This window comes from Eleutherodactylus coqui, chromosome 1 (assembly GCF_035609145.1).
Source record: "Eleutherodactylus coqui strain aEleCoq1 chromosome 1, aEleCoq1.hap1, whole genome shotgun sequence".
In the NCBI taxonomy this organism is placed as follows: Eukaryota; Metazoa; Chordata; class Amphibia; order Anura; family Eleutherodactylidae; genus Eleutherodactylus; species Eleutherodactylus coqui.
Window position 1 is genome coordinate 244,517,701 of NC_089837.1, and position 25,093 is coordinate 244,542,793.

General features: G+C 44.9%; 1 protein-coding gene across 2 annotated transcripts in view; it reads left to right on the forward strand.

Annotated features, from left to right (window-relative positions):
- The first annotated feature begins 10,168 nt into the window (after nucleotides 1-10,168).
- ARMC2 (armadillo repeat containing 2) overlaps nucleotides 10,169-25,093 on the forward strand; it is a 143,395-nt gene continuing 128,470 nt past the window's right edge. Inside the window, exons 1-2 of one of the 2 annotated variants that reach the window (XM_066607512.1) lie at nucleotides 10,169-10,245; nucleotides 13,761-14,008. In XM_066607512.1, coding sequence (XP_066463609.1) covers nucleotides 13,800-14,008 — 209 coding nt within the window. In that variant the 5' untranslated portion in view covers nucleotides 10,169-10,245; nucleotides 13,761-13,799. Of the gene's footprint in view, nucleotides 10,246-10,345; nucleotides 10,427-13,760; nucleotides 14,009-25,093 lie in introns of those variants that run through there. The other variant, XM_066607503.1, reaches the window with a different exon arrangement.

Consider the following 25,093-nt stretch of genomic DNA (forward strand, 5'->3'; position numbering starts at 1 on the left):
TTTAAGAATGCTAGTGTAATGGGAGGCTTGGCCTGCCCCCCCCCTTGCAGAAGTGCATCATGCAGTCGCTCTGTCAGATGGCTGCGCTTAGCCCCCTTCCCCTCTGGTCCAGACAAGAGCTGTTTGTTCCCTTATGCCAGCCAGAACCAGGGCCGCGAAGGGGAGACACATTTTAGGTGCACATCAGTGCCATGTTGTAGCCCTCTGGCGGCACCGTTTTATCAGCACGTTCCACTTGGCCTCTGTGATAGGGCAAAATGAAAGGCTGAAGTCCGACCCTCCCCAGTAAAGCCCGGGAATCTTTGGTACCATAAATGCTTGGTATAAGGGTTCTGGCAGCTGCCAACAAATAAAGTGAGAACAAGCTGTAGAAGGAGTTCCGGAAAAGCGTAAGCAAACTACAATCCTTGGTATAGTATGAGGTAAAATCCCTTTCTGGGAAGATGGTCATGGGGGCTCATAGGACAGTATTAGCGGGATCTAGTTACGGCGCGATGGTTTAGGTTAAAACAGCACTCATGTGAAAGAGCCCTAAGAATGCTGTAGTGAACCTTGTTTTAAACAGGGATCTGAGATTTTATGGTCTCCTAAGAATGTTCCTCCAGAAAAATGCTAGCTCTAGTGGGCTAAATGGCCAGACCCCTCTGCCCACTAGTATTGCACGCTCTCTTGGTTTATTTTGGCTGCTCTTTATAAGACCTTTATAAAAAATAAATAAATAGATAAACACAGGCAACAAATCACAATAGTTTTTATTTATATAGCGCCAACAGATTCCACAACACTTTAGGCATCCCTTACACAGGCGTTGCTGAAAGCGCAGCGATTTAAATAGCGGCTCTTTGCCACTTTCGTTTTCGGCCGCAGCACTCCATCATTAATGAGGAACGCTAAACACCCTAAAATTGAACAGACTCTGCTCGAAAATCGCGGCACTTTCCAGCAGCTGAGAGGCTCAATTGAAAACAATGGGAGTCTCCGACGGCATTTAGCACTGCGCTGAAAGCTATACGCTGAAAAAAAGCCTGTGTGAGGGAGGCCTGACAGTTAACAGGTATATGCAGAGACAAATTATCAGACATTATATACAGTATTAAAGTAACACATTTGAACAATAGGAGTGAGGGCGCTGCTTCCAAGAGCTTACAAGCTATTAGGATATAGGGCAACTCCATTCAGAGAACTCAGTTAAATTCTTGGAGATGGAAGTAGAAGATTTAGGGCTCATGTCCACGGGCAAAATGTGATTTAAAATCCGCAGCGGATCTCCCGCGCGCGGATCCGCACCCCATAGGGATGCATTGACCACCCGCGGGTAGATAAATACCCGCGGATCGTCAATAAAAGGCATTTAAAAAAAAAATGGAGCATGAAAAAATCTGGACCATGCTCCATTTTCATGCGGGTCTCCCGCGGGCTTCTATTGAAGCCTATGGAAGCCGTCCGGATCCGCGGGAGACCTAAAATAGGAATTAAAAGCATTTACTCACCCGCAGCGGGCCGCGAAGCTCTGCTCTTCCTCACGGCCGCATCTCCCTTGCTTCGGCTCGGCGGATGTGCCCGGCACGTCGACGACGTGCCGGCGACGTGCCGCCGACGTCAGGAATTCTTCCCCGGCCGAAAATGAAGATCCGGCCGTGAGGAACAGCTGACCTTCGCCGCCCGCTACGGATAGGTAAATGCTTTTAAATTTCTATTTTCAGCGCTCATGTCCGCGGGGCAGGAGGGACCCGCTGCAGATTCTACATGTAGAATCTGCAGCGGATCTGATTTTCCCCGTGGACATGAGGCCTTAGTAAACTGTTTAACCAGCAATCCAAGCTACAACAGTCAAAATGGTTGTTTCACAAAGGATAGTACCTAATCATGGAGTATCTCACATATAATCAGCAGGTGGAGCTATTCTAACATCAGTCATGGAATATCTAGGAATGGAAAAGTTTTTTTAAAGTGCAAATAAAAAAAAATTATAACTAGGGGCTACATTTAACTAAACAATTCCCTTGAGGATAATTTGCTGGTCGGTGGGTCATCGCTGTGACGCCCACCTGTCTGGAGAATGAGGGTCCCATCCGCCTCTCTGCAGGATTACTGCATCAATTGTAGGGGCCAGAGTTGGGCACTACAGTGTTTACTAGTATTTAAAATGTGTATGTGCCTTTAAGTTGAATGCTGCATATTTATTGTTGATTATTTATTCTGCCAGACAACCTGCAGCCTTTTTCTGATTGGCTGTCAGGAGCATTATTTTGATTGGATATTTCACCACCCAGCAACAGGTCTGTGATTGGTGGAGGAATTCCAGTCAGAGTAATTTTAAGTGTGTGGAAGTTGTCAGTTGAAAAAAAAAAGGAGTCTAGCTATTGAAGAGGAAGGAGGCCAAGAGCAGAGCAGGAGAGAAAGTCTAGAAAGTGCCGCAGAGGTGAAAAAGAAAGAAAGAGCTATAAAAGAAGAGAGGAGGCTCAGAAAGAAAGAGAAATAAGAAAAGTAATATACGGATGTTCCTGTAGCCTCAAGAGAAATCATTAACCTCAGGAAATAATATATTGAAGATTGTTCATAAGGAAAATAAACTGTTATTTTTGGTTGACTGTTTAACCTTGTCTAATGGAGTCCCTTCTTGCCACCTTAACAACTGCACTACAAGTACCACACCACCCTCCAGGGTAAGAGGACAGTTCCCTAACTTATTTTATTTTTGCCCTGGAGTCGGTTGGGAGCCGGTGAAAGGGCTGGTGTCACAAACCCATTGATTCGTTATCATCATTTATAGTCTTACGCCAATATATTCTATTGGTCGCTGCCATTACATACCCATTCTGGCACGCCACAGTGGAGGAGGTCACTGAATGGAGCGCTGGTTATGCAAGTGCACTAGCGCTCCATTCACTTTTAGTGGGACTGCAGAAATAGCCAAGCAACAGCCACTTGGTTATCTCAGTCAGCTCCATTAAAATGACTGGAGTGTTGCATGCTTGTCCAGCGCTCCATTCATTATGATGTCATTGTGGGAGGAGGAGCGACCCCTGTAGTGACCGGCAGAGCAGGACCAGGTAGTCCTGTTCTCAAGATCAGCGGTGAGACCCCTACCTAACAGCAAGTTATCACTTATCCTTGGATAGGGAATAACTTGTAACCTTGTTACAACCCCTTTAACCTCTGAAGTACCGTCTGCCCTTCATTTTTTCATCTACACCATACAAATGCCATAATCTTTCTATTTTTCTCTCGATATAGCCATATGAGAGTTGTATTTTTTTTTCACGGCATAATTTAATGTACAATACATTGTATTGAGAAAGTTTAACAATTTTTAAGTGGGATAAAATGGAATTCAAAAGCAACTTCAACATTTTTGTTTTGGGTTGCGGGGGGTTATTATTACAGCATTCAGTGTGTTAAAAATGTCATATGCATTTTATTCTGCGTGTCTTTACAAATAGAGTAACACGATGCTACATTTTTTTTTTTAAATATGTGGTACTGCATTAAAAAAAAAAATTCCCCATTGCTTTGCTATATTTTAGACCCACAAGGTTTGTATTTTTCTTCTATGAGGTAATGAGTGTACTTGTTTTTTGTGGGGAAACATTTTTATTTTTACCATTTGGGGTACATACAACTTTTTGATCACCTTTATTCATTTTTTTCTTAGAAGACGGCATTTCCAACCCCCTTTTCCCCAACAATTCTGACATTGAGTTTTTTTTGTTTAGGACATACATTGCACTATATGATAAAGGCTATATTTTAATAATTCTGACTTTTATGGATGTGACAATACCAATTATGCTTATTTATTTATAGTATATAGAATATGGGGAAAGGTATGTGTTTAAAAGTTGAAATTGTAGAAATATCTCTACAAATTGTATTATTTTTTAAAGTTATAAGCATTTATAAAATATATTGTAAGTCTTCTGTAAGGCGTTCTATTGTTCTTTTCACCGTTGGCCTATTAAGCCTTGCCAGAGAGTTTTTACAATGCTCTGGGCTGCTATGTAAACACCTCCGTACTCCTGAGGGGGAGTCAATGGGGCACTAGAGTGGGCCCCCAACTGGAAGAAAGCCCATAGTACTTTCTTTCCTCTTTCACAGCTTACTCTTTGTAGTTGTTGCCATCATCTTTGGGCTGGAAGCACCTCCACAATAGTTTCACTTTTTTCCTGCGTCTTACTAAATCCCTGGAGACATATACATCTTGATCAGGTTTGCTCCACCCTAGTATTATTTCTTTGCACTGATTTTAGGAAAGGAGGTACTTTCTTGACAAATTTTCTATCTTTTTCTGATCCCTGAACATTGCGCTGCACGGACCTATAGAGAAATAAAAGATTGTTAAAATAATTCAGAAAAAAAAATTTATAACTACAGAATAAAGGCCCATTTAGACGGGACAAATATCAGGCAAAAGATGCCCAACACTTGTCCCCGCAAGTACCCACTCACATGCTTTTGCACAGAAGCGAGTATTGTTGCTTTACAGCGGGGCAGCTGCAGGAGATTTCTCTCCTCGTGCTCCCCCACCCCTCTCCATTCACTTAACATAGCGGCTGTTCAGTACTGAACGGCTGCTATTTACACTCATCGTTCAGGATTTTAAGCTGCATAAACATCGGCATATGGCATTCTTAAAAAAAATTAAATGTATGTTCCCACTAAGCACATTTTATTACTACCCACAGGATAGGTGATGTACAATCGCTGGGGCTTTTAACTGTCCAATGAGCTTTCTGGCAAGGGATGTCACCACAGCGGATGTATTTAATTTAATAAGTCAAAGTGGAACTGCATGTTTTTTTGGCTTTCCAACTTCAAATGAAATTCTAAAAATGAAACAATTTGTATTTCAAAATATTAACAAGAAAACATTTTAAGACATCCTGCAAAAGACAAGCCCTCGTTACAGCTATAGTCAGAGAAAAAGTCATGGCTAAATGTAAGAAGCAAACATACTTGGAATTGTCATTTTTGTAACGATCCATAGAATAAAAGTTAAAGGAGATGTCCCGCGCCGAAACGGGTTTTTTTTTTTTTTAAACCCCCCCCCCGTTCGGCGCGAGACAACCCCGATGCAGGGGTTAAAAAACCCACCCGCACAGCGCTTACCTGAATCCCGGCGGTCCGGCGTCTTCATACTCACCTGCTGAAGATGGCCGCCGGGATCCTCTGTCTTCATGGACCGCAGGGCTTCTGTGCGGTCCATTGCCGATTCCAGCCTCCTGATTGGCTGGAATCGGCACATGACGGGGCGGAGCTACACGGAGCCTCATAGAGAAGAGGAGAAGACCCGGACTGCGCAAGCGCGGCTAATTTGGCCATCGGAGGGCGAAAATTAGTCGGCACCATGGAGACGAGGACGCCAGCAACGGAGCAGGTAAGTATAAAACTTTTTATAACTTCTGTATGGCTCATAATTAATGCACAATGTACATTACAAAGTGCATTATTATGGCCATGCAGAAGTGTATAGACCCACTTGCTGCCTCGGGACAACCCCTTTAACTGGTTGTTTTTAACCACCTGCTTTCATTGAACCATTCACACTAGCGTGTAAACACTGTGTATAGATACGCGTGAGAAAAAGATTGCCTAGTACATGGAGAAATAGAGCATGCTGCAGTGTGACCCCTATTCTTTTCTATGGACAGCGTATGCAACACTGTTCATATGCAATATGGGTGGGGAATTTAAAAAAAAAAGAAAAAAAAGGACAGTCACACTGCACATGACCGGCTCACACAGACCGGTAATACGTAGAGTAGCAGCAAATCGGATGAGATTTCGAAAATCTCATCAACACATGGAAAAAAAAAAAAAGCCAGCTGTGAAAATTGAGCTGCGGATTAGATTTTGGATCCCCAACATGTCAATTATAGCAACGGATTTTCCTCTTCAAACGAGGGGGGTGAATTCTGCACTGAAATCTGCACTAAATGGTCCGGCTTTTCCATTTCGGATCTGCTGCAGACATTCCACAGCAAATCCGTCCCATGTGGACATTAACTAATAAGAGAAAAAACAAAATCCCCCTACGCAGGCTATACCTGGCCTACTGCTACTGAGCTTATCAATTTGCCTACAAGCAGTAGAATCATGAGAAAATAGAAACAGATGTCAGAACACCAAAGAAGCAAACAAACCCAACACTATACAACTGAAAAAGAGCATGGTAACTTCAGAAAAAAATGGGCGAGTGCTGTGTCCCCCAATGCAGACTAGGAAACAGGATTTTAAGGTACATCAAAAAGTCTCTTTTCTCAAGTGTTTCATTGGCGTACACAGGACCATGGGACATCCTAAAGCAGTCCCTGGGGTTGGAATGTCAAAGAGAACTGCTGAGCCACTGCTACCTTCAACACCTTATGACAGGCATCCACCAAGGAGAAGGTGCGAACCTTGTAAACTTTGGCAAAGGTGTGGAAAGAGGGCTAGGTGGCTGCCCTGCAAAGCAGAGCAGCCAAGGCCTGCTGCTGCACTTCCCATGAAACACCCAACTAACGAGTAGAGTCTACCAATACCCTGAAGGGGGGTGGGAAGATCTCAAGCTTACACATGGTAAGCCCCAAGAACAGAGCAGATCCACTGAGATATGGTCACTTTGAAAGCTGACAAACCTTTCTGTTGGCTCTCTGATATGACTAAAAAAAAAAAGGAATCAGAACACCTGAAGGGGGTGGAAACCACCTTGGGGAGAAACGAAGAAGCTTAGGAGCAGGACCACCTTGTCCTAATGAAGAATCAAAAACAGAATGAAAAGAGAGGGACGCAAGTTTAGAGACCTTCCTGATCAAGGTTACTGCAACCAAGAAGGCCTCCATCCAAGAAATGAGCCTCAGGCAGATGTTCCCAAGAGGCTCAAAGAAGGCAGGATTATAGAACATCCAAATTGAGGTCCCAAGGGGGTGTAGGGTGTAGAAAGGCTATATTGAGGAACCATATGAACAACACCTTGGAGAAAACTTTTGACATGGGACTTAGAGGCTAAAGGCCTTTGAAAGAGAATGGATAAAGCAGAAACTTGCCCTTCAGAGAGTTAAGATGGGAGCCAAATAGACGGGTTCCAAAAGAAGGAACACCTTGGCAGACTCAAAATATGCCGAGCAGAGATAGATTTTTTCTGCAATGGGCAATCTGATTAGCAAAATCACCAAGAGCAACATGGCTGGGGCACCAGAAAGGCTGCCACTGCAGAGTTGTTTGGGACAGGCAGATATGGCCTTGGAGACCCATGACATGACAAAAGCTGGAGAGAGGGCACAGCCGGCCACCTCAAAGGCAGACTTGGCAAGAGCTTCCCTTCACCTGTCTGTAGTCTCTTTGCAGGAGGCTGCATTAGTTAAAGCCAGGGTGGTGGATTTGGAAAGCAGTGACACAAGGAAAGAAAAAAACAAAAAAAAACCCCGATGATAGGGGGAGGAAGCCCATTTAGACAGCAGCTTGGCAGGGAAAGGATGTCCACACGCTTGGGCCTTTGGAAACACTTGTCCAGTTGTTTTTTATTCTTTGCTTAGTACCACATCAAATTCAGAATGGTTACTAAAATACTTGGGGGCACTGCAAGAGCTCCTAAAAGCAACTTTGCTGTGGGTGTGTCCTTGAGCTGTAGGGTTTTCTTGTACAGCTGAGATGAGACCGTCCACCATATCCTTCTCCACCAGTACTTTCTGGTGGCGTCAAGATACACCAGTAGCCATATTGGAGGAGCGATTCAAATTGGACTCTGAATCCGATTGGGAGATCTTGCCTGAGGAGAGCGGATTGCCTAGAGATGAGGAATAATCTGGGAAGGTTGCCCAAAAGGAGGTCTGGCCTGATTCCTATAAAGAGCAGCAAAGGGATTCCCCGATGCGCTTCTGAGCCCTGCTTAGAGTAACCTCCTGGACCTTTAGACTCACCCTGAGAAGGGGATGGAGGATGAGACGTTGCCGATTGTAGGAAGGTGTACCATGGCTGTAACCTTGGATTGGGACACGCTCCGCTATAGGCCGAGGTCGAGGATCCGTGGTGGGGGACGGGAAGCACCACAGCCCTAAGTAGCAGGTAGTTCACTAGTAGGCTGTAGGTTAGAAGCAGAGTGTGCGCAGGAAAAGCAAGTGGGTTTGGCTTGGCCAAAAGAAAATTTGTGCTTTCATATAGAGGCAGTGTGACTTTTTCATCATTGTTACCTCATCTTGTAGTTAGGAGCACAAAGAGGTCTATCCCTCGCTGTTGCCCAATCTAGAGGGCAAAGAAAGAAAAATTAAAAAATAAATAAAAAGAAGGGGAGCAGAATAGTTGCCCAACATCAAACATAAGGTAAAATGGATCTAGAGAACCAGACCCATGTTTGCCTCCTACTGACACCAAGCTAAAACGGATTAGCTCAGTGTCAGTAGGCTGGTTATAGCCTGCATAGCAGGAGCAGACTTTTTCTTCCTAGTGTCACGCCTCCTAGTGGCAGCAGTCTATACTTGTGGGCCCGTTTTCCCCAAAGAAACACCAGAGAAAATAACACTTCTCACAGCTCTCAGTAAGGCCGGGCTCACAAGAACGGCTCGGATTCCACATGTGGATTTCCACAGGAGAAGATCTGCGATACATTGTGGTAAGTAATTATGAATGCCCGTGGAAGATCACGGATGCACATCGTCCGTGTGGGAAAAAAGAGCAGAAACTAGTAGAACATCGTTCAATCTCTCCCCCCAAGCTGTGATTAAGTTTTTGCTTTCGCCTCTTTTATACAGTTTTGAGCGATTACCTCATACTCACAGACCTCAAGGGGGGCCATCCGCGCTAAAATACAGCATGCTGCCATTTTTCTTTAACTCGCTGAATAGGCAATTTGTACTCGCGAGTGTGAATGAGGGAGGGGGGAAAAAAAAAACAACAAAAAAAAACAAATACACATACCTTTCAATGCCCGCGTCTTACTGTGGATCGTCTGCGCGGACGGCGATAGCCAAATCTGTTTATGTGAGGCCAGCCTAAGGAAACGTGAATGAAGAACTTGGAATAATTTCCTTTTAAGGTTACCTGCTGGGCTTCTGATCGGTCATCTGATTATTCGGAGAACATGCGTTTCTGTAGCAGAGAAAGAAAAGTTAGTGCATAAACCGTAGATCCAGGTCATTGAGGCACATAGAAAAGGAACTTTTTTGTTTCTGCTAATTTTATGTTATGGATTGGGAGTTGCAAGAAATGGCAATATTGTACTGCTAGAACAGCGCCATTTTCTGCATCTTCCCCATACTTCGTGAACACACGGGGAGAGGCAAGTCTCACGTACCGGGAAAACGCCATTGTGGATTATAGTATACACACACCTTTTACATGTGGGTTTTTGTAGCATATCTTATCACAGATTACACTCTGTGCAATCTAGTGCACTGAGCCCACAGTGCAAGCAGAGCATTGCCTCGCATCCTGGTCATACAGAGCATAGCCCCGCCCCAGTCCCCGCAGAGCCCCCCCAGCCCCCGCAGAGCATAGCCTCCCAGCCCCCGCAGAGCATAGCCTCCCAGCCCCCGCAGAGCATAGCCTCCCAGCCCCCGCAGAGCATAGCCTCCCAGCCACCGCAGAGCATAGCCTCCCAGCCACCGCAGAGCATAGCCTCCCAGCCACCGCAGAGCATAGCCTCCCAGCCCCTGCAGAGCCTCCCAGGACCCGCAGAGCCTCCCAGGACCCGCAGAGCCTCCCAGGACCCGCAGAGCCTCCCAGGACCCGCAGAGCCTCCCAGGACCCGCAGAGCCTCCCAGGACCCGCAGAGCCCCCCAGGACCCGCAGAGCCCCCCAGGACCCGCAGAGCCTCCCAGGACCCGCAGAGCCCCCAGGACCCGCAGAGCCCCCAGGACCCGCAGAGCATTGCCTCCCAGTCAAACAGAGCACCCAGGCCATAGAGAGCATTGCAGTCTAGTACACACAACAGCCCTGGTACTGCAGACTATTGGATCTGTAGGAGAGGGCACCTAGAGCCCCCAGAACATTACAGCTGAGGCTCACCTCGGCTTGAGGCTCTTCCTATAAACAGTACAGATGTCTGCAGTCACCGGTAGGACATCCAGAAAACCAACAAACTCCATAACGACGGTCCAGCTCCGCCGCTACAGCACGTAACAGCCCAGGGAAATAACCTTCCAGGCAAACTGCAGGATGGCTCCTCCCACACAGGTGCTGGTCACATGAGCGAGACGTCATCGAAAGGTCCTTCAGCCCACTAGGATTTAGAACCTACCGGCTGCTTACCGCCCTGCCCGGAGGGGAGAGGTGAGTATTGCCGGTATGGCGGCTCAGGGTTATCGCCGGGTGATACACGTGCAGCTGCCTGCTACTTGTAGTTCTATAGGCGTGTAGCTCCGCTAGTGGCAGCGCTGCTGTTACCATGGTGACGGCTCACGCCGCTCTAGTCTGGAGAGTCGCACTAGTTGTTGCTGCCGGCGCCCTGCAGGTGGTTGTGGCTGCAGTTATCCGAGCAGATGGGCGGTCAAACTTCTTGCTAAAGAATCCCGCTGTATTAGGGCGCTCTCACGGGACAGGTTTTATATTTAGTATTTTGTGAGCCAAGTGGAGAGAAAGTATAACGGAAAGGTTTGCATGTCTTCTGGATTTTGGACCTGCTGATGGTTTGGGCTCACCAAAACCTGTGGCGTGAAAGCGTTCACAATGTAGTTTGCGGTTTATTTGCCCCTCTTACTGCATGCTGGCCAACATTTGGGAACAAAACATCCGGGCGCCCCTTAGGCCTCATGCCCACTTGCACACACGGATTCCATCTGCGGAACCCAGCCGTGCCCGCCGACATGGGGAGAAAAATATATTTTCTTACCTGTCCAGATGCAGCGCGGGGGTCCTCCATGCCGGCCGGATCTTCTTTCTTCAGCACACAGATGTGTCCGGATGTTTCAGCGACGTGCCGGACATAGACGCAGTGCAATTTTTAAAATTTTATTTGCTTTCCCGCAGATCCGCGGCACGTCCACAGTGAGGCCTCCTTCCCACGAACGGATTTCCGCTGCGTAATTCGCGACGAAAATCCGCTGCGTTGCCCGCTGCTATTAGGTTCTATTGAACCTAATAGCTCAATGCTCACGGTGCGGAATTCCACCGCGGAATTCCGCACCGTGAATTCACCCGTCCTCACCCGCGGCATGCTCTATTTGCCGCAGGTGTACGCGCGGACGGCTCCCATTGCCGTCAATGGAACCGTCCGTTCACGCTATCTTCCGCTGTAGCACAGCGGAAGATAGCGTGAAAACGCTTCCCCCGCCTACCGCCGCCGTCATGTGACGCGGTGGGCGTGTCATGTGACGCGGCCGGCGTGTTACATTATGCGGCGGCGGTGGTCGGGGAAGCGTCATGCGGGAGCGAGAACGCCGGATCCGCTGGTAAGTATGGGGTCTCTGGGGGGCGCCGTGACGGGCTTCGCCGTGGAATATTCCACGGCGGAGCCCGTCACGGCCGTGTGCAGCCGGCCTAACAGATGTGCCACGGTTCGGACGGCTTCCATTGATTTCAATGGAAGCCGTCTCGCGGGATCCACAGAAAAATGGAGCGTGCTGCGGTTTGTTGCGTGATTTTCTTGGCCTTGTGAAACCGACCTCAAGAGAACAATTACCTATTTAAAGGGATGATGAACTCAAATTATCCAAAATAACTGCACTCATGAGCTATTGAAGCATTTGTACATATTGGTGTTTAAGGCCTCTTTCACACGAGCGTATATTGGCCGCCATTTTCACGACCGGCCGATCTACGCTGTGATCTGAAGCATTGGATTCCAATGCATCAGATCACATGGCCTTATTCCTGCGGCCTAAAATAGCACTAGGCGCTTTCACGCCAGGCCGAAAAGATAGTCCTGGAACTATGTTTTCAGCCGGAATACGTCGGCCGCTGCATAGAATCCTATGGAAGCCAATGACAGCGGGCGGAGAAGGGAGGTGGGAGGGCATTTAGCGGCGTGACTGCCGTCTTCTCTCCGCCAGCTGTTTGCGATGGAAGGGGGTGGGGCAAGGGCGGAGCTATGCTGGCTGCAGACAAGGGGCAGGTGATTAACCCCCGCCCCCGTCCCGCTGCCTCCCATTGCAAATAGCCAGAGGGACGGAGATAGGAGGTGAGCCGGAAAGGGAAGGCAACGACATGCTGTTACACTAGTTCTCGTGTTTTCCCAATAATTGCTGGGTTGCCCCTGCAGGAGCACATTTAGGCCGCTTTCACACGAGCGAGAAAATCGCACGATTTTCTCACAATGCGGCAGCGCTACAAATTGCATGTATGTGAAGCCCATGCTTTCCTATGTGTTCCTTCACATTAGCTATGTTTCATCTGATGCTAAGATCACTTCCTGGTTATGGAGGTGGGATTTATGAATTGGCCAATCAACGCCGAGGCTCAGCCAATTCATAAATCCCGCCTCCACAACATGATTGGTTCTTCAAACTCTGCTCAGCCAATCAATGCAGAGCTGGATGAACCAATTACAGCCCTAGCATTGTTTCATCGAGCGCTGCGTTGATTGGCTGAGTAGCGCTGGATGAACCAACCAGAGCCATCGCTTCCTGGAGGCGGGATTTATGAATCCTGCAACCAGGAAGTGATCTTCTGTGGGCAAATGAGGAACTGCAGGACGTCCGCCGTAGAGCAGCGGGAGGACCCAGTCTGCGCCTGCTAGATAGGTATTCCCTTTTTTTTCAGGGAATTCAGTCAGGGCTTATTTTAGAAGGAGGGCTTAACTTACGATAAAATCGCGCAATTTTATCGCTGGCAGCAGAAATGCATGATTTTTCACAAGAAAAACGCATCACTGACACTACAAAATCACGGGAACACAGCTGTGACATAATGAAGGGAACATTACCTATTACTGTATCTGTATTTTTCTTTTTTTTTTTTTTCAATAAAAAAGGGTTTGCAGGTAAAAAATCTGGATTGATTTTTTTATTTTTTTTGTTGTCTAACACAGAGGTTTACGCCCACAAAGGACCTTGTACATGCAATCATTTGATCACTTACATGATTCACTGTTAGTATTATGCCCGTGACAGGCAACCTATAGGACCTGACCGTAAGGTCACGGCCGATCCTGAGGTCATTGTCAGGCATCTGGCTGCCATGGCAAGCCATCAGCATCACAGAATGCCGACCCTTGAGCTCAAAATACAGTCCTGGGGACGGACAGGGAGAGGTAAGAGTATGAGCTCTTTAGGGCTAATGTCCACGGACGGATTTCCGCTGCATTTCACCGTAGCTATTTGGTTCTATTGAACCTAATAGCTGAATGCTCATGCTGCGGAATTCCACTGTGGAATTCTGCAGCGTGAAATACCCTGTGGCATGTCCTATTTGCTAGAGGAATACGTGCAGACGGCTTCCATTGTAGTCAATGTAGCACAGCGGAAGTATATCATGAATACGTGCCCCGCCGGCCCCGTGTCATTGTAGGAGCTACGCAGCGGATCTGGAGATGAGTATGGGGTCTTTGGTGGGGCGCCGTGATGGACTCCGCTGCGGTATTCTGCTTGCGGAGCCTGTCACGGCCGTGGGCATGAGCCCTTAGTGAGTTTACACACTGGGGGGGACCCCTTTTGGGAAAAACTTTTTTTTTTTAATCTCGGACAACCTCGTTAAGACAAAATAATTTTTATTTATTAGTTTTACCTGATTTTCGGTAAATTTGTTGATATCTGTTTTTCCCTTGGAATGGTCCAAGGAAAAGAATGTGTTTTTTTTTTTACATTTTGTATTCTCTGTATTTTTTGACCAGCCTATTTATTGTCTTTTAGGTTTTGGTATATCAGTTCTATTATACCTGGATACAGAAGATGCACTCATCACATGATAAGCGGTCAGACCCTTTTTATAAACTTCCCAATTCTGCCCAAAAAACAAGTGCTGAAATAATAAATGAAGCTAGACATTCTCTTCGGACACTGAATACCAAAAGACCTTTCACACCAAGAGAAGATCAAAGGAAACTGTATGGTCCTTCATCTTGTGGGACTCCAGACAACAGGCCGCCTTCCTCATTTAGGTAAGTCATCTGTTCAGACTTCATACAGACGAAATATGGAACCTGCTTTCTGACAATCCCCATGTTACTGTATCTAAAAAGCAGTCTATAGAAATATACTGTGCACTGTTTCATAAAACTCTCTATATAGTTTTTGTTTTTTTTACATTTTCAGTGTTTTTCTGTAATATTTTCTTGTGATTATGAACACATGCTGAGTGTCTGGTGATACTTCATGTTCTAGATTTGAAGGACTGATTGAGTTGATAGTGCTCTCTAGTCCAGTAGTATGCATTAGTTTTAGTAATAGTCAGTTTACCTAGGGCTGCAGTCAGGCTGAACACCAACTCTAAGGCTGGGTTCACACGACGCGTAATTGCCACAGAATTTATGTGCAGACTTTCTGCGGTAATTCCGCCTGCGGCTTTTTATCCCGGGATTAGTCAGCAAAGTGGATGAGATTTGCAAAACTGCGGCCAAGCCTTGCTGACATTGATATGTCGCGCGGAATTCAAAGATGTGGCATGTCAATTCTCTCCCTGTTTCCGCACGGCCTCTCTACTCTTTATGGGTAGAGATGGCTGCAGCGGAATACAGGCTGCAAAGCCGCTCCAAAATCCGTGGCGTTTTGCAGCTGCATTTCTCCCGCAGTATTGCCGCGGGATTACTGTCTTGTGTGACCCCAGCCTAAATGTTTTTATTAACCTTGTAAAAGCGTTGTAGTAGTATTTACATCAAGATTTTATTATTTATTTGTTTGGTGTTATTTTATTTCTCACCAGACCCCTAAAGGTAGTTTAGACCCTCCAAAACTAACTCTTATTATGTCAGACTAAATCCCAAAAATCAATTCTGACTCCGTACTACCCTCTAAAATTCGGGCCCTAGAACAGACTCCTAAAATTATTTATGGGGTATAAATAATTTTAGGAGTCTGTTCTAGGGTTTGAATTTTAGAGGGTAGTACAGAGTCAGAATTGATTTTTGGAATCTAGTCTGATATAATAAGAGTTAGACATTTTTGCTCGGCGTTTAGCGCTGCGCTAAATGCTGTACAAACCTCCCATTCATTTCAATGGGGCTGCTCACACAAGTCCTGTGACGCCCATTGAAATGAATGGACAGCTGTTTCAGCGCTGTTGAAAACGCCGCACAACTTGGTGCCGCGTTTTGGGCAGCGTTAAACGCCAGTGCTAGCTGCACGGCCTAAAAAAAAAAATTGATTCTCACCTGGCAGGTTTCATCGTGGTCCCCTGACGCTGCGGTGCAGGCTCCCGTCCACTTGTCACGCCGGCAGAGCATCTTCTGCTACAGACGGAGATTGGATTCCCTGCCTCCAGCTAGAGATTGCTCTGATTGGCTGAGTTGGATGTGAGTGACAGCCCTCTCATCCAATCACAGCCAACGCTTAATGCACCAGCCATAGCCATTCATTCAGTGCTGGCTGTGATTGGCTGAGTTGGCTGATTGATAGCCTACATAAGCCAATCGGAGCGATCTCTTGCTAGAGGTTGGGATTTCCAATCACAATCGTTAGCAAAAGATCTCCTGCCAGCTTGACAAGTGCAGGGAAGGCTGCATGGAAGTCCGGGGACCCCGATAACACTTTCCAGGTGAGTTTTTATTTTCAGCATCCTTGGCTGCGTTTTCAGCTGAGTACACCTGAATAAGAAATATTTGATACAAATAAAATATATTTTTTATCTCTTAAAGGGGTATTTTAGGATTTTTAAAATTATTTTCCTATTGATGACCAACAGGTTGTCAATAGATCTGTGGCATCCCTGCTGATCAGCTGATTTCTGGGACTATTGTCACTGTAGTCAGCGCAAGAAGCATAAAGCGCTGACCATAGTGCAGCAGACCAGGTTGGTACTGCAGACACATCTCTCGTTGAATTCAATGTTGGTCATCGACAGAAAAAAACTTAAAAAGCCCCAGAATACTCTTTTAGCCTAATTTCACACGGGCGAGTGCAATATTGGGCTGTGAAACTCTGCCTGATATCGCGCTCACCAACTTGCAATGTCCCCACGAATGCGAGCCGTTTTTGTGTTAAAAACTCTTTGCTTTGTTTTAGCAAATCAGTTACTGTATAAGCGCTTCAAAGAATGGATATTTCAATCAATTGATGATAAGAGTGGACTCTCATAATGCAGAACATCTGTCGGGTGACAGGCGTCCATACCACCAGTCCAAAGGAACCTTGTCAAATATCCAGTACACAAATCCCTGGAGATGTCTTCAAAAGGCACAGGGAGAGCATCCAGGGGGAAAACCCACAGGATGAAGGCCTAGGTCGCATAAACACAAAAAAAAAAAAAATCCCCACGCTCCTGGAGAGAGTAGCATTCCTACGTGAAAACAGTGGGAAACCTTGTATCACATTGCACTCGCGTGCACCTCGGCGTCATTGAAAACAATGGGCGATGCGAGGCGTTCTGAGGCAGCGCCCAAAGATAGGATATACCGTTATTTTTTTTCCCTGTGCCACGATGCAAGAAAAAAAATCACTCGTGAATGTCCCCATTCAAAAGAGTGGGGTCCATATTTGTGCGAGATCAATGCGTCTTACAACGCGCAAATCTCGTGCAATTTTATTTTTTTTATTATTTTCTCGGCCAAGCGAAAGCGGCCTTAAGGATGCAGCTATTTTGGGCCGTTTTTTTTACACAGCAGTGATTTTATTTTTGCATCACTACAGTGCAATAATCATACCCTTTTTCAATAGATGTAGCTGTATAATGGCCTCTTTTTTTTTTTTTTTTTTTCTTATAGGAAGAGTCCTATTTTTAACAGTTCTATTTTTGAGTATATATAACATCGAAAACATTTTATCTTTAGTCTACAGGGGGGAAAGGGGGTTATGAAAAAACAGCAATTCCACAATTTTACTTATTTTGGGGGCATTTCATTTATATGGCTTTCACCATGTGTTGTAAATGGAATGTTAACTTTATTATGTGGGTCATTGCAATTATGCCAATACCAAGTTTATATAATTTTTATGTTTTATTACTTTTGCATAATAAAAACATATAAAAAATAATTTTAGTTTTTGTGTTGCCATACTCTGAAAGCCTTAACTTTTTTTTTTTTTTTGCATCAACTGGGCTGTGTGAGAGCTTGTTTTTGCAGGATAAGTTGAAGTTTTCATTTGTACCATTTTGGATATATAAAAATGTATATATTTTGAGTTTTGAAAAGAGATTATATTATCTCCTTGTGAGCCCTTAAAAATTTATAAGAACCCTCAAACGAAGGGAGTTCTAGTAATTCAGTGATTAATCACTAAAGATATTAGCTGTATACTTTTTAGTTACCCCACAATAATGCAAAAGTTGTTCTAATAGGCAACGTGACATAAAAACCTAGAAGGGTTCTACCAATTCCTGTGGGTTTTCATACGCGTATAAACTAGGGATTCCTTTATCCCCGAACAGTGAATGGATCAAGGAAACGATTTGACCCTATTGCACCTAAATGTATGTCTTCTCTAAATAACATGTAATATAAGGAAATTGCCCTGAAAAAGTGGTCCCATCCAGAGCTTATCCCTCACGATGGCAAGCCCTATGACAGTGATGGTGAACCTTTTAGAGACCAAGTGCCCAAACTGTAACCCAAAACTTATTTATCACAAAGTGCCAACACATCAGGGAACGGGGCTTTTTACGACCTATGGGTGGGTGCACACGAGCATATCTTTGTTTGTGCGCACGCACAAAAACACGCTTGTATTTACAACAATGCATTCCCCATGGTGTGTGCACATGTCCGTACTTTGCAGTTGCGTGCCTGCAAAGATAGGACATGCGTGCACCATTGGGAATGCACGCATTGTTTTCAATAGAGCCCCGACTGCTGTCGTCGGCTCCATTGAAAACAATGGTCTGTCGACTCCCTGCATTCTTTTTCAGGGAAGGGCTTTACATACAAGCCCTTCCCTGAGTAAGAAACATTTTGGTGTGTGCTGTGAACCCTTTCCCTGCCGCGATCTACTTAGATCACGGATCTCGCGCTATCCCTATGACGTAAGGGAACGTCATTTTGCAGGAAGTAAAAAATAGAAGTGTTAGTAGTTTTTTTATGAGTTAACAAAATGCAAAGTGAATGAACAAAAGAGAAATCTAAATCACATCAGTATTTGGTGTGACTGCCCTTTTTCTTCAAGACAGCTTTAATTCTTCTAGATACACTTCCACTCAGTTTTTGAAGCAACTCAGTAGTAAAGTAGTTCAAAAAGTCTTGGAAAACTAACCACAGATCTTCTGTGGATGTAGGTTTGCTCAAATCCTTCTGTCTCTTCTTGTAATCCCAGACAAACTAGATGATGTTGAGATCAGGGCTCTGTGGAGGCCATATCATCACTTCCAGGACTCCTTGTTCTTCTTCACACTGACGACAGTTATTAATGTTGTTTGCTATATGTTTGGGGTCTTTGAGTTGAAATTTATGCTGCTGCAGGCCAATCAGACGCCTTTCTTCTATTTTTAAAAAAAATTCTTACTTGCAGCATTTTTTCCACATCACTTTCCATCAATTTCCCTTACCATGTCCCCTTACTGGCCTTGCTGTCACTCTCCCCGGCATCTGTAGTCTTCCTCCTCCGCTCCCCTTACCGGCCCCGCTGTCACTCTCCCCGGCATGGAGGAAGCTGATCGTCCGGCCGCCTCCTGAAGCAGTAGGGAAGAAGACAGCAGAGAGAGCCGGCGGAGTGTGAATCCCTCCTGTAAAGTAAGGAGTGGGGCTGCTGCCGCTGCCATAAGCAGGTGGGGGCTGAGGAGGAGGTGCGCAGGGAGGCTCCTGAAGCTGTGGGGGAGAAGACTGCGTAGGGAGGCTTTAGTGAAGGGTAGTAGCTGAGCTCTGCTGCATCAGCGCTCCCCTTTCAGAGCAGAGAGAGAGACACTGAGAAGCCACAGTAGACAGCTGTGGGTGGCAGGAACGGTACTATTGTATCTTGAGATCACAGCAGTGGTGATTGCCTGGACCTAGCACTGCAGCCAATCACAAACAGGGGGTGTCACCTAGCTGTCAAACAGCCTTATCCTTGTTGACACCCACCACTTCCGGTGGTGACAAGATACAATAGTACCGTGTATCATCACACCATGTTTCCGTGATTCCTATCACATCATACTTCTCTTCCTGTGGTAGGAGCTCCAATTCCTCTTGTTTGTTTCCCATGCTCTGGGCATTTGTGTAGAAACATTTTAAGAATTTTTTTTGTCTTTGTTCTTTCTTTCCACTTCTAATAGCAAGGTTCTCAAATGTAATAATTTTCTGTATATTTTTACTTGGCTTTTCACTTCCCTTCCCATACTGTTCTAGTTTAAAGCTCTCCTAATGTGTGAAGCAAGGTGCTCACCAAATATATGCTTACCTATTTTTGTAAGGTGCAACCCGTCTCTATCAAGCAGCTATCATACAGGTAATTCACTACATGGTCTAGAAATCCAAATCTTTGCTGTTAGCACCATCAGCGTAACCAGTTGTTTACCTGTAGAATTCTGTTCCATCTTCTTTTTTTCACGGCCATCCACTGGGAGAATAGATGAGAAGACCACCTGAGTTCCTAGTTCCTTCACCTTCTTTCCGAGGTCTTCAAAGTCTCTGCAGATAGCTGTAATGTCTTTTTATGCTGTGTTATTTGTCCCTACATGTATTAGTAGGAATGGGTGGTGTTCTGTAGGACTGAAGAGTCTTTACAGCCTATCAGACACCTCTTTGATTTGTGCACCTGCAAGACAGCACACCTCTCGTGAGGTTATGTCAGGTCTGCAGACAGCAGCCTCTGTTCCTCTCAATAGGGAAACCTCCCCAACCACCACTCTCCTTTTCTATTTCACAACATCACTTCTTTTTCTGTATCCAAAGACATTCTGAGTGTTTATTACACAGTTCTTTGTGGGCAAAGTCATTTCTTGCTGTACCTCTTCGTTGTTCTCCTATGTGATAATCTGGCATCGGTTTCCGTGCAGTATGGGTGCTGGCTAACTCCTGCTCCTTTAGGTCACAGGCTTCCATTCTTGTACTTCTGCAGGTACACTGCAAATTTATTTTCCTTCAACACTTTGCAGACTTCTGTTTTGTCAAGGAAATCCTCATCAAAATACTAACACTACTTGTCTGTCCAATTTGTGAGAGTTAGGGCTCCCACACACTTGCATTTATTTAGCGCTGCGAATATCAATGGGACTTTCTAATGTTAAAAAACGCATCGCACAGAAATTGCAAAGCACAAACTTGCGATGTGTTTTTAACCCTTTCCAATCCAATTTGTATCCTGTTTTTTTCTAGGAGGCTTATTTTTTTTCTGCCGTTACACAACGGCGCTATATGCTGGCTTAAGCATATAGGTGACACGTTGGATAGGCTCTGACAGCAGAGAGGCTGGCAATATACAGTAAGAGAACCCTGACGGATGACTTCCAACATCGGAGTTGTAAAGCTTTAAATCATAATGTTTTCAGACGTCAGACAGGGGATTGGAAAGGGTTAATATTAGAAAGTCCCATTGACATTCGCGTTAAAAAACGCAATTATGTGGGAGCCCTTACTTGCAGAGCCTGACAGGACATGTGATGTCAGTTATTACCGGCTTAGCTCTGCCCCCTGATCACATTACGGTGACGTAAAAGTGAAGGTCCTTTATCCTCCTTCTGCACTGAATGAGGAATTATGGGCATCCCCCACAAACCCCTGCGGCCTCAGTTGCTACGGATACAGCATTACTCAGTCTGCCAGTTTGTACCTGGTTGTCAGACTGCTGCACACGTCCAATAAATGACACCTCACAAATTTACACATACCGGCTCTTAGCTCCACCCCCTGATCACATGAGGAAGTCCTTTACACATACATAGCTGGAAGTGCACATTGACCAACAACATTGAAGCATAGTCCTTCATTACTATGTTCCCATCACCTGAACGTGATGTCATGTCATCTCAAGTGATAATACTGCCAACACCAGTCCAGCCTTCATCTTATCGTCAATCGTTGTCCAGTGGTGAAAATAACTGTCGCTGTCATGCAAACATGTCACCACAGAGGGTTCAACGCCGCTGGGAAACTAATGAAGCTTACATGACACAGCGACGAGCCACAGTTTCATCTCAGCCACCAGTTGAAGTTCAAAAACTACATGCAGCTCCTATACGAAAGCTACATATCAGAGCCGTGTGTGTGTGAAATGTGCATGTAGCAGAGCTGTGTGGCGCATTGCACCACCGGAAACACTGGCATTATCATTTCCTAATACTAGTCATCTTTAATGAGCTTCAATGTAGCTAGTCTCTTCTGAAGACTTTTCTCTTTTTCCTCTAAGGGCTCCCACCCACTAGCGTTTTTTTTCACTGCGAAATTCGCACGTTTTTTTTTCTACAGGGGGTCTATGGGACTTGTAAAGCTAAAATCGCGATCGCGCAAAATCGCGATTTACCGCGAAATCGCGATTTTGCGCAATCGCGATTTTAGCTTTACAACTCCCATAGCCCAAAGACCCCTGCAGAAAAAAAAAACGCTGCGAATTTCGCAGTAAAAAAACGCTAGTGGGTGGGAGCCCTAATAGAGAACTTCTAAAAGTCTAGAATTCTTGCAATGATATTTAACCTATAAGATGTTCCTAAGTGGTCTGGCGGTGTCCCACAAGCAGCTAGACCCGGATAAACCCAGCAATCGTCCCAATGACAGCGACTCTTCACTCTTGCCGGAATGCACTGGGAATAATCAAATTATCTCCCTGGAGCTCCCAATAACATTTTATAAATATGGTAACAAGTATCCTACAACATTAGTTCTTATTTTTAGGATATGTTCACATGTAGGGGATATGCTGCAGATTTTCCTGCGGGAAGACAATCTGCATCATATTGCATTAACAGCAAAGTGGATGAGATTTTAACAGATGAAATTCTGGGCAAATCCCTGACAAAGTTACCGACAACTTCTGCAAGTAAAGCATACGGCTGAATATGCACTGAAATAGGCAACAGTGTGTGTGGACATATCCCAAGGCCATATTTACACAGCCAATAACGAATCTAGCCTGAGATTCCCAGGGGGTTACTTGGATCAGTCAGAACACTGACAACGACCATGTTCTATGCAATATGCAGGTTCTAGTCTAATGCAAGACTTGTGCAAGAATAGGATACGCTGAGATTTCTCCATTTCACATCGCTGCAAGATATAAATCTCCCAAAATACTCCCATTGTAAGATGCACGCAAACAGACCTCATTGATTGCAACACACAAAACTCATGCGAGACAATCAGCCATGTAAATACAGCCTTAGACCAGGCTCACACAGGCAGATGTGAATCCCGGATTCCACAATTGGGCGTACATGTGGACGATACGCAGTAATATGTGGGCATTAAAAGGCATGAACTTTCAGAGGTTCACTCAGATGTGTGGGTAAGGATTGCGGATTCCGCGGCCAGAAGAAAAATCGCAGCATGCTCTATTTTAGTGCGGTTTCAATGCGGACGGCCTCCATTGAAGTCAATAAATGTGAGTATTCAGTTGCTTATAGGCAATTAACATTATGTATGAGCAGCGGAAATTCTCGCTCCTTCTTAGAAAATTGATAGAAAAGCCAGAATGCTGGCTTCGAGAGGAGTAAGAGATCTTTCTTCCGTGCGGGCGATATGTTGTGCATATGCACACATCCACCCGAAGCAACACTCGCATCTGCGATCTTCTGCAACCATTCACAATTACTTTTCGCGAATGATTGCAGGACTTCTGCTGCGAAAATCCGCCCTGTTCGTGTGAGCCTGGCCTTACTCAACACCTTTCACTTTCCAGGGTCATTCCTTGGAAGCTCCACTCCTCCTGCTTGTTCATCTTTTGTCTTCCTCAGAAGTATTTTGCCTATTTTTATCATTTGTGAATGCCAGAGGAATATATGGCATTTTTGTTTGCTCTATACCCTACACACTTAATTTCCTTTCAATTTCTAATTTTCACAAGCTCTCTGAAATTAAAAAAAAAACACAGCTTTTCCTTGTCATCTATAAAGAACAAACAACCAATGACTGTGCCAACTCTAGAATGAAAGCTTCTCGGAATCTGTTGTTATTTTACTAAAGCATATGGTTTCAGTTTAGTAATTTCTGGTATTATTAGAACTCCCACATGCTCTTGTTATCTATATTGCTCATTTCAACACTAAAGTACATTTTGAAATAAGTGTAATTGACTGCAGTGCATGATTAGTAAGTAAATCCTCCAAATATCTAAAAGCACAATAGTGAGATGTACTAAGCTAAATGCCCTGGAATTCAGGCTCCGTTTCATAGAATCATAGAATGGTGGAGGTGGAAGGGACCTCCGGGGTCATCTGGTCCAACCCCCTGCTCTGTGCAGGATTTACTAAATCATCCCAGACAGATGTCTGTCCAGCCTTTGTTTGAAGACTTCCATTGAAGGAGAACTCGCAACCTTCCGTGGCAACCTGTTCAACTCATTGATCACCCTCATTGTCAGAAAGTATTTCTAATATCTAATTTGTGTCTCCTCCCTTTCAATTTCATCCCATTGCTTCTAATCTTTCCTTGTGCAAATGAGAAATCTGCTGATTCCTCTGCACTGTGACAACCCTTCAGATATTTGTAGACAGCTATTAAGTCTCCTCTTAGCCTTCTTTTTTGCAAGCTCAACATTCCCAGATCCTTTAACCGTTCCTCATAGGACATGATTTGCAGACCGCTCACCATCTTGGTAACTCTTTTCTGAACTTGCTCCAGTTTGTCTATGTCTTTTTTTTTTAAGTGGGTTGCCCCAAAATGGACACAGTATTCCAGATGAGGTCTGAATAAGGAAGAGTAGAGAGGGATAATTACCTCACGTGATCTAGACTCTATGCTTCTCTTAATATATCCCAGAATTGTGTTTGCCTTTTTGGCTGTTGCATCACATTGTTGACTCATGTTCAGTCTATGATCTATTAGGATACCCAAGTCTTTTTCACATGTGCTGCTGCTTAGCCCAATTCCTCCCATTCTGTATGTGCTTTCTTTTTTTGTCCAGATGTAGGACTTTGCATTTCTCCTTGTTAAATACCATTCTGTTAGTCACCGCCCACTGTCAAGCTTTTCTAGATCTTTTTGAATACTCAGTTTCTTTTCCCTAGTGTTAGCTATCCCTCCTAGCTTTGTGTTGTCAGCAAATTTAATCAATTTTCCATCAATTCCCTCCTCCAGATCATTTATAAAAATGTTGAACAACACTGGGCCTAGGACAGAGCCTTGTGGTACTCCACTTGATAGAGTCTTCCACTTGGATGTGCAGCCATTTATGACCACTCTTTGAGTATGATCACTCAGCCAGTTGTGAATCCATCTAACAGTTGCCGTGTCAATCCCATATTTTGTCATTTTTTCAATAAGTATGGTATGAGATACTTTGTCCAATGCTTTACTAAAGTCAAGATAAACTATATCCACCGCATTTCCCTGATCAACCCAGTCAGTGATTCTGCCATAGACGGAAATCAGATTTGTCTGGCATGACTTGTTTGTTACAAACCCATGCTGGCTCTGGTTAATGACTCCATTTTTATCCAAGTACTTGCATAAATGCCGTTTAATAATTTGTTCAAAGATCTTTCCCAGTATAGAAGTCAGGCTCACAGGCGTGTAGTTTCCTGGATCGACCTTCTGTGTTGGATGTATTACTTGTGCCTGAGAGAGATACAAGTTTGCATTTCTGGCAGGTGAATTTTGGCTTTTCCTCTGTTAGGTTTGTAAACATATAGCTCCAATCTCTGGTCTGGCGATGTCCACCGAGCAGCTAGACTCGGCTAATCCCAGCAATTCTTATTGCTCACAGTGACTCTTCCCAGAATGCATAAGGATTAAGTAAATGATCTTCTTGCATCTCCAATCTCTGATCTCAAGGATTATTTAATGTAGTCCTGGATATTCATAAACTGCTGGCTAGCTCCACCCAATTTGCCTCCAGCCAATGATTGACAGCTATCTGCTTATTACTGTGGATAGAGAGAGAGCTGACAATCATTGGCTGAAAGGTGGAGTGGGAGTTGCTAGCCTGCAACTCGTGAATATTAGGGACCAGTTCACTGTAATCGGTGCTAA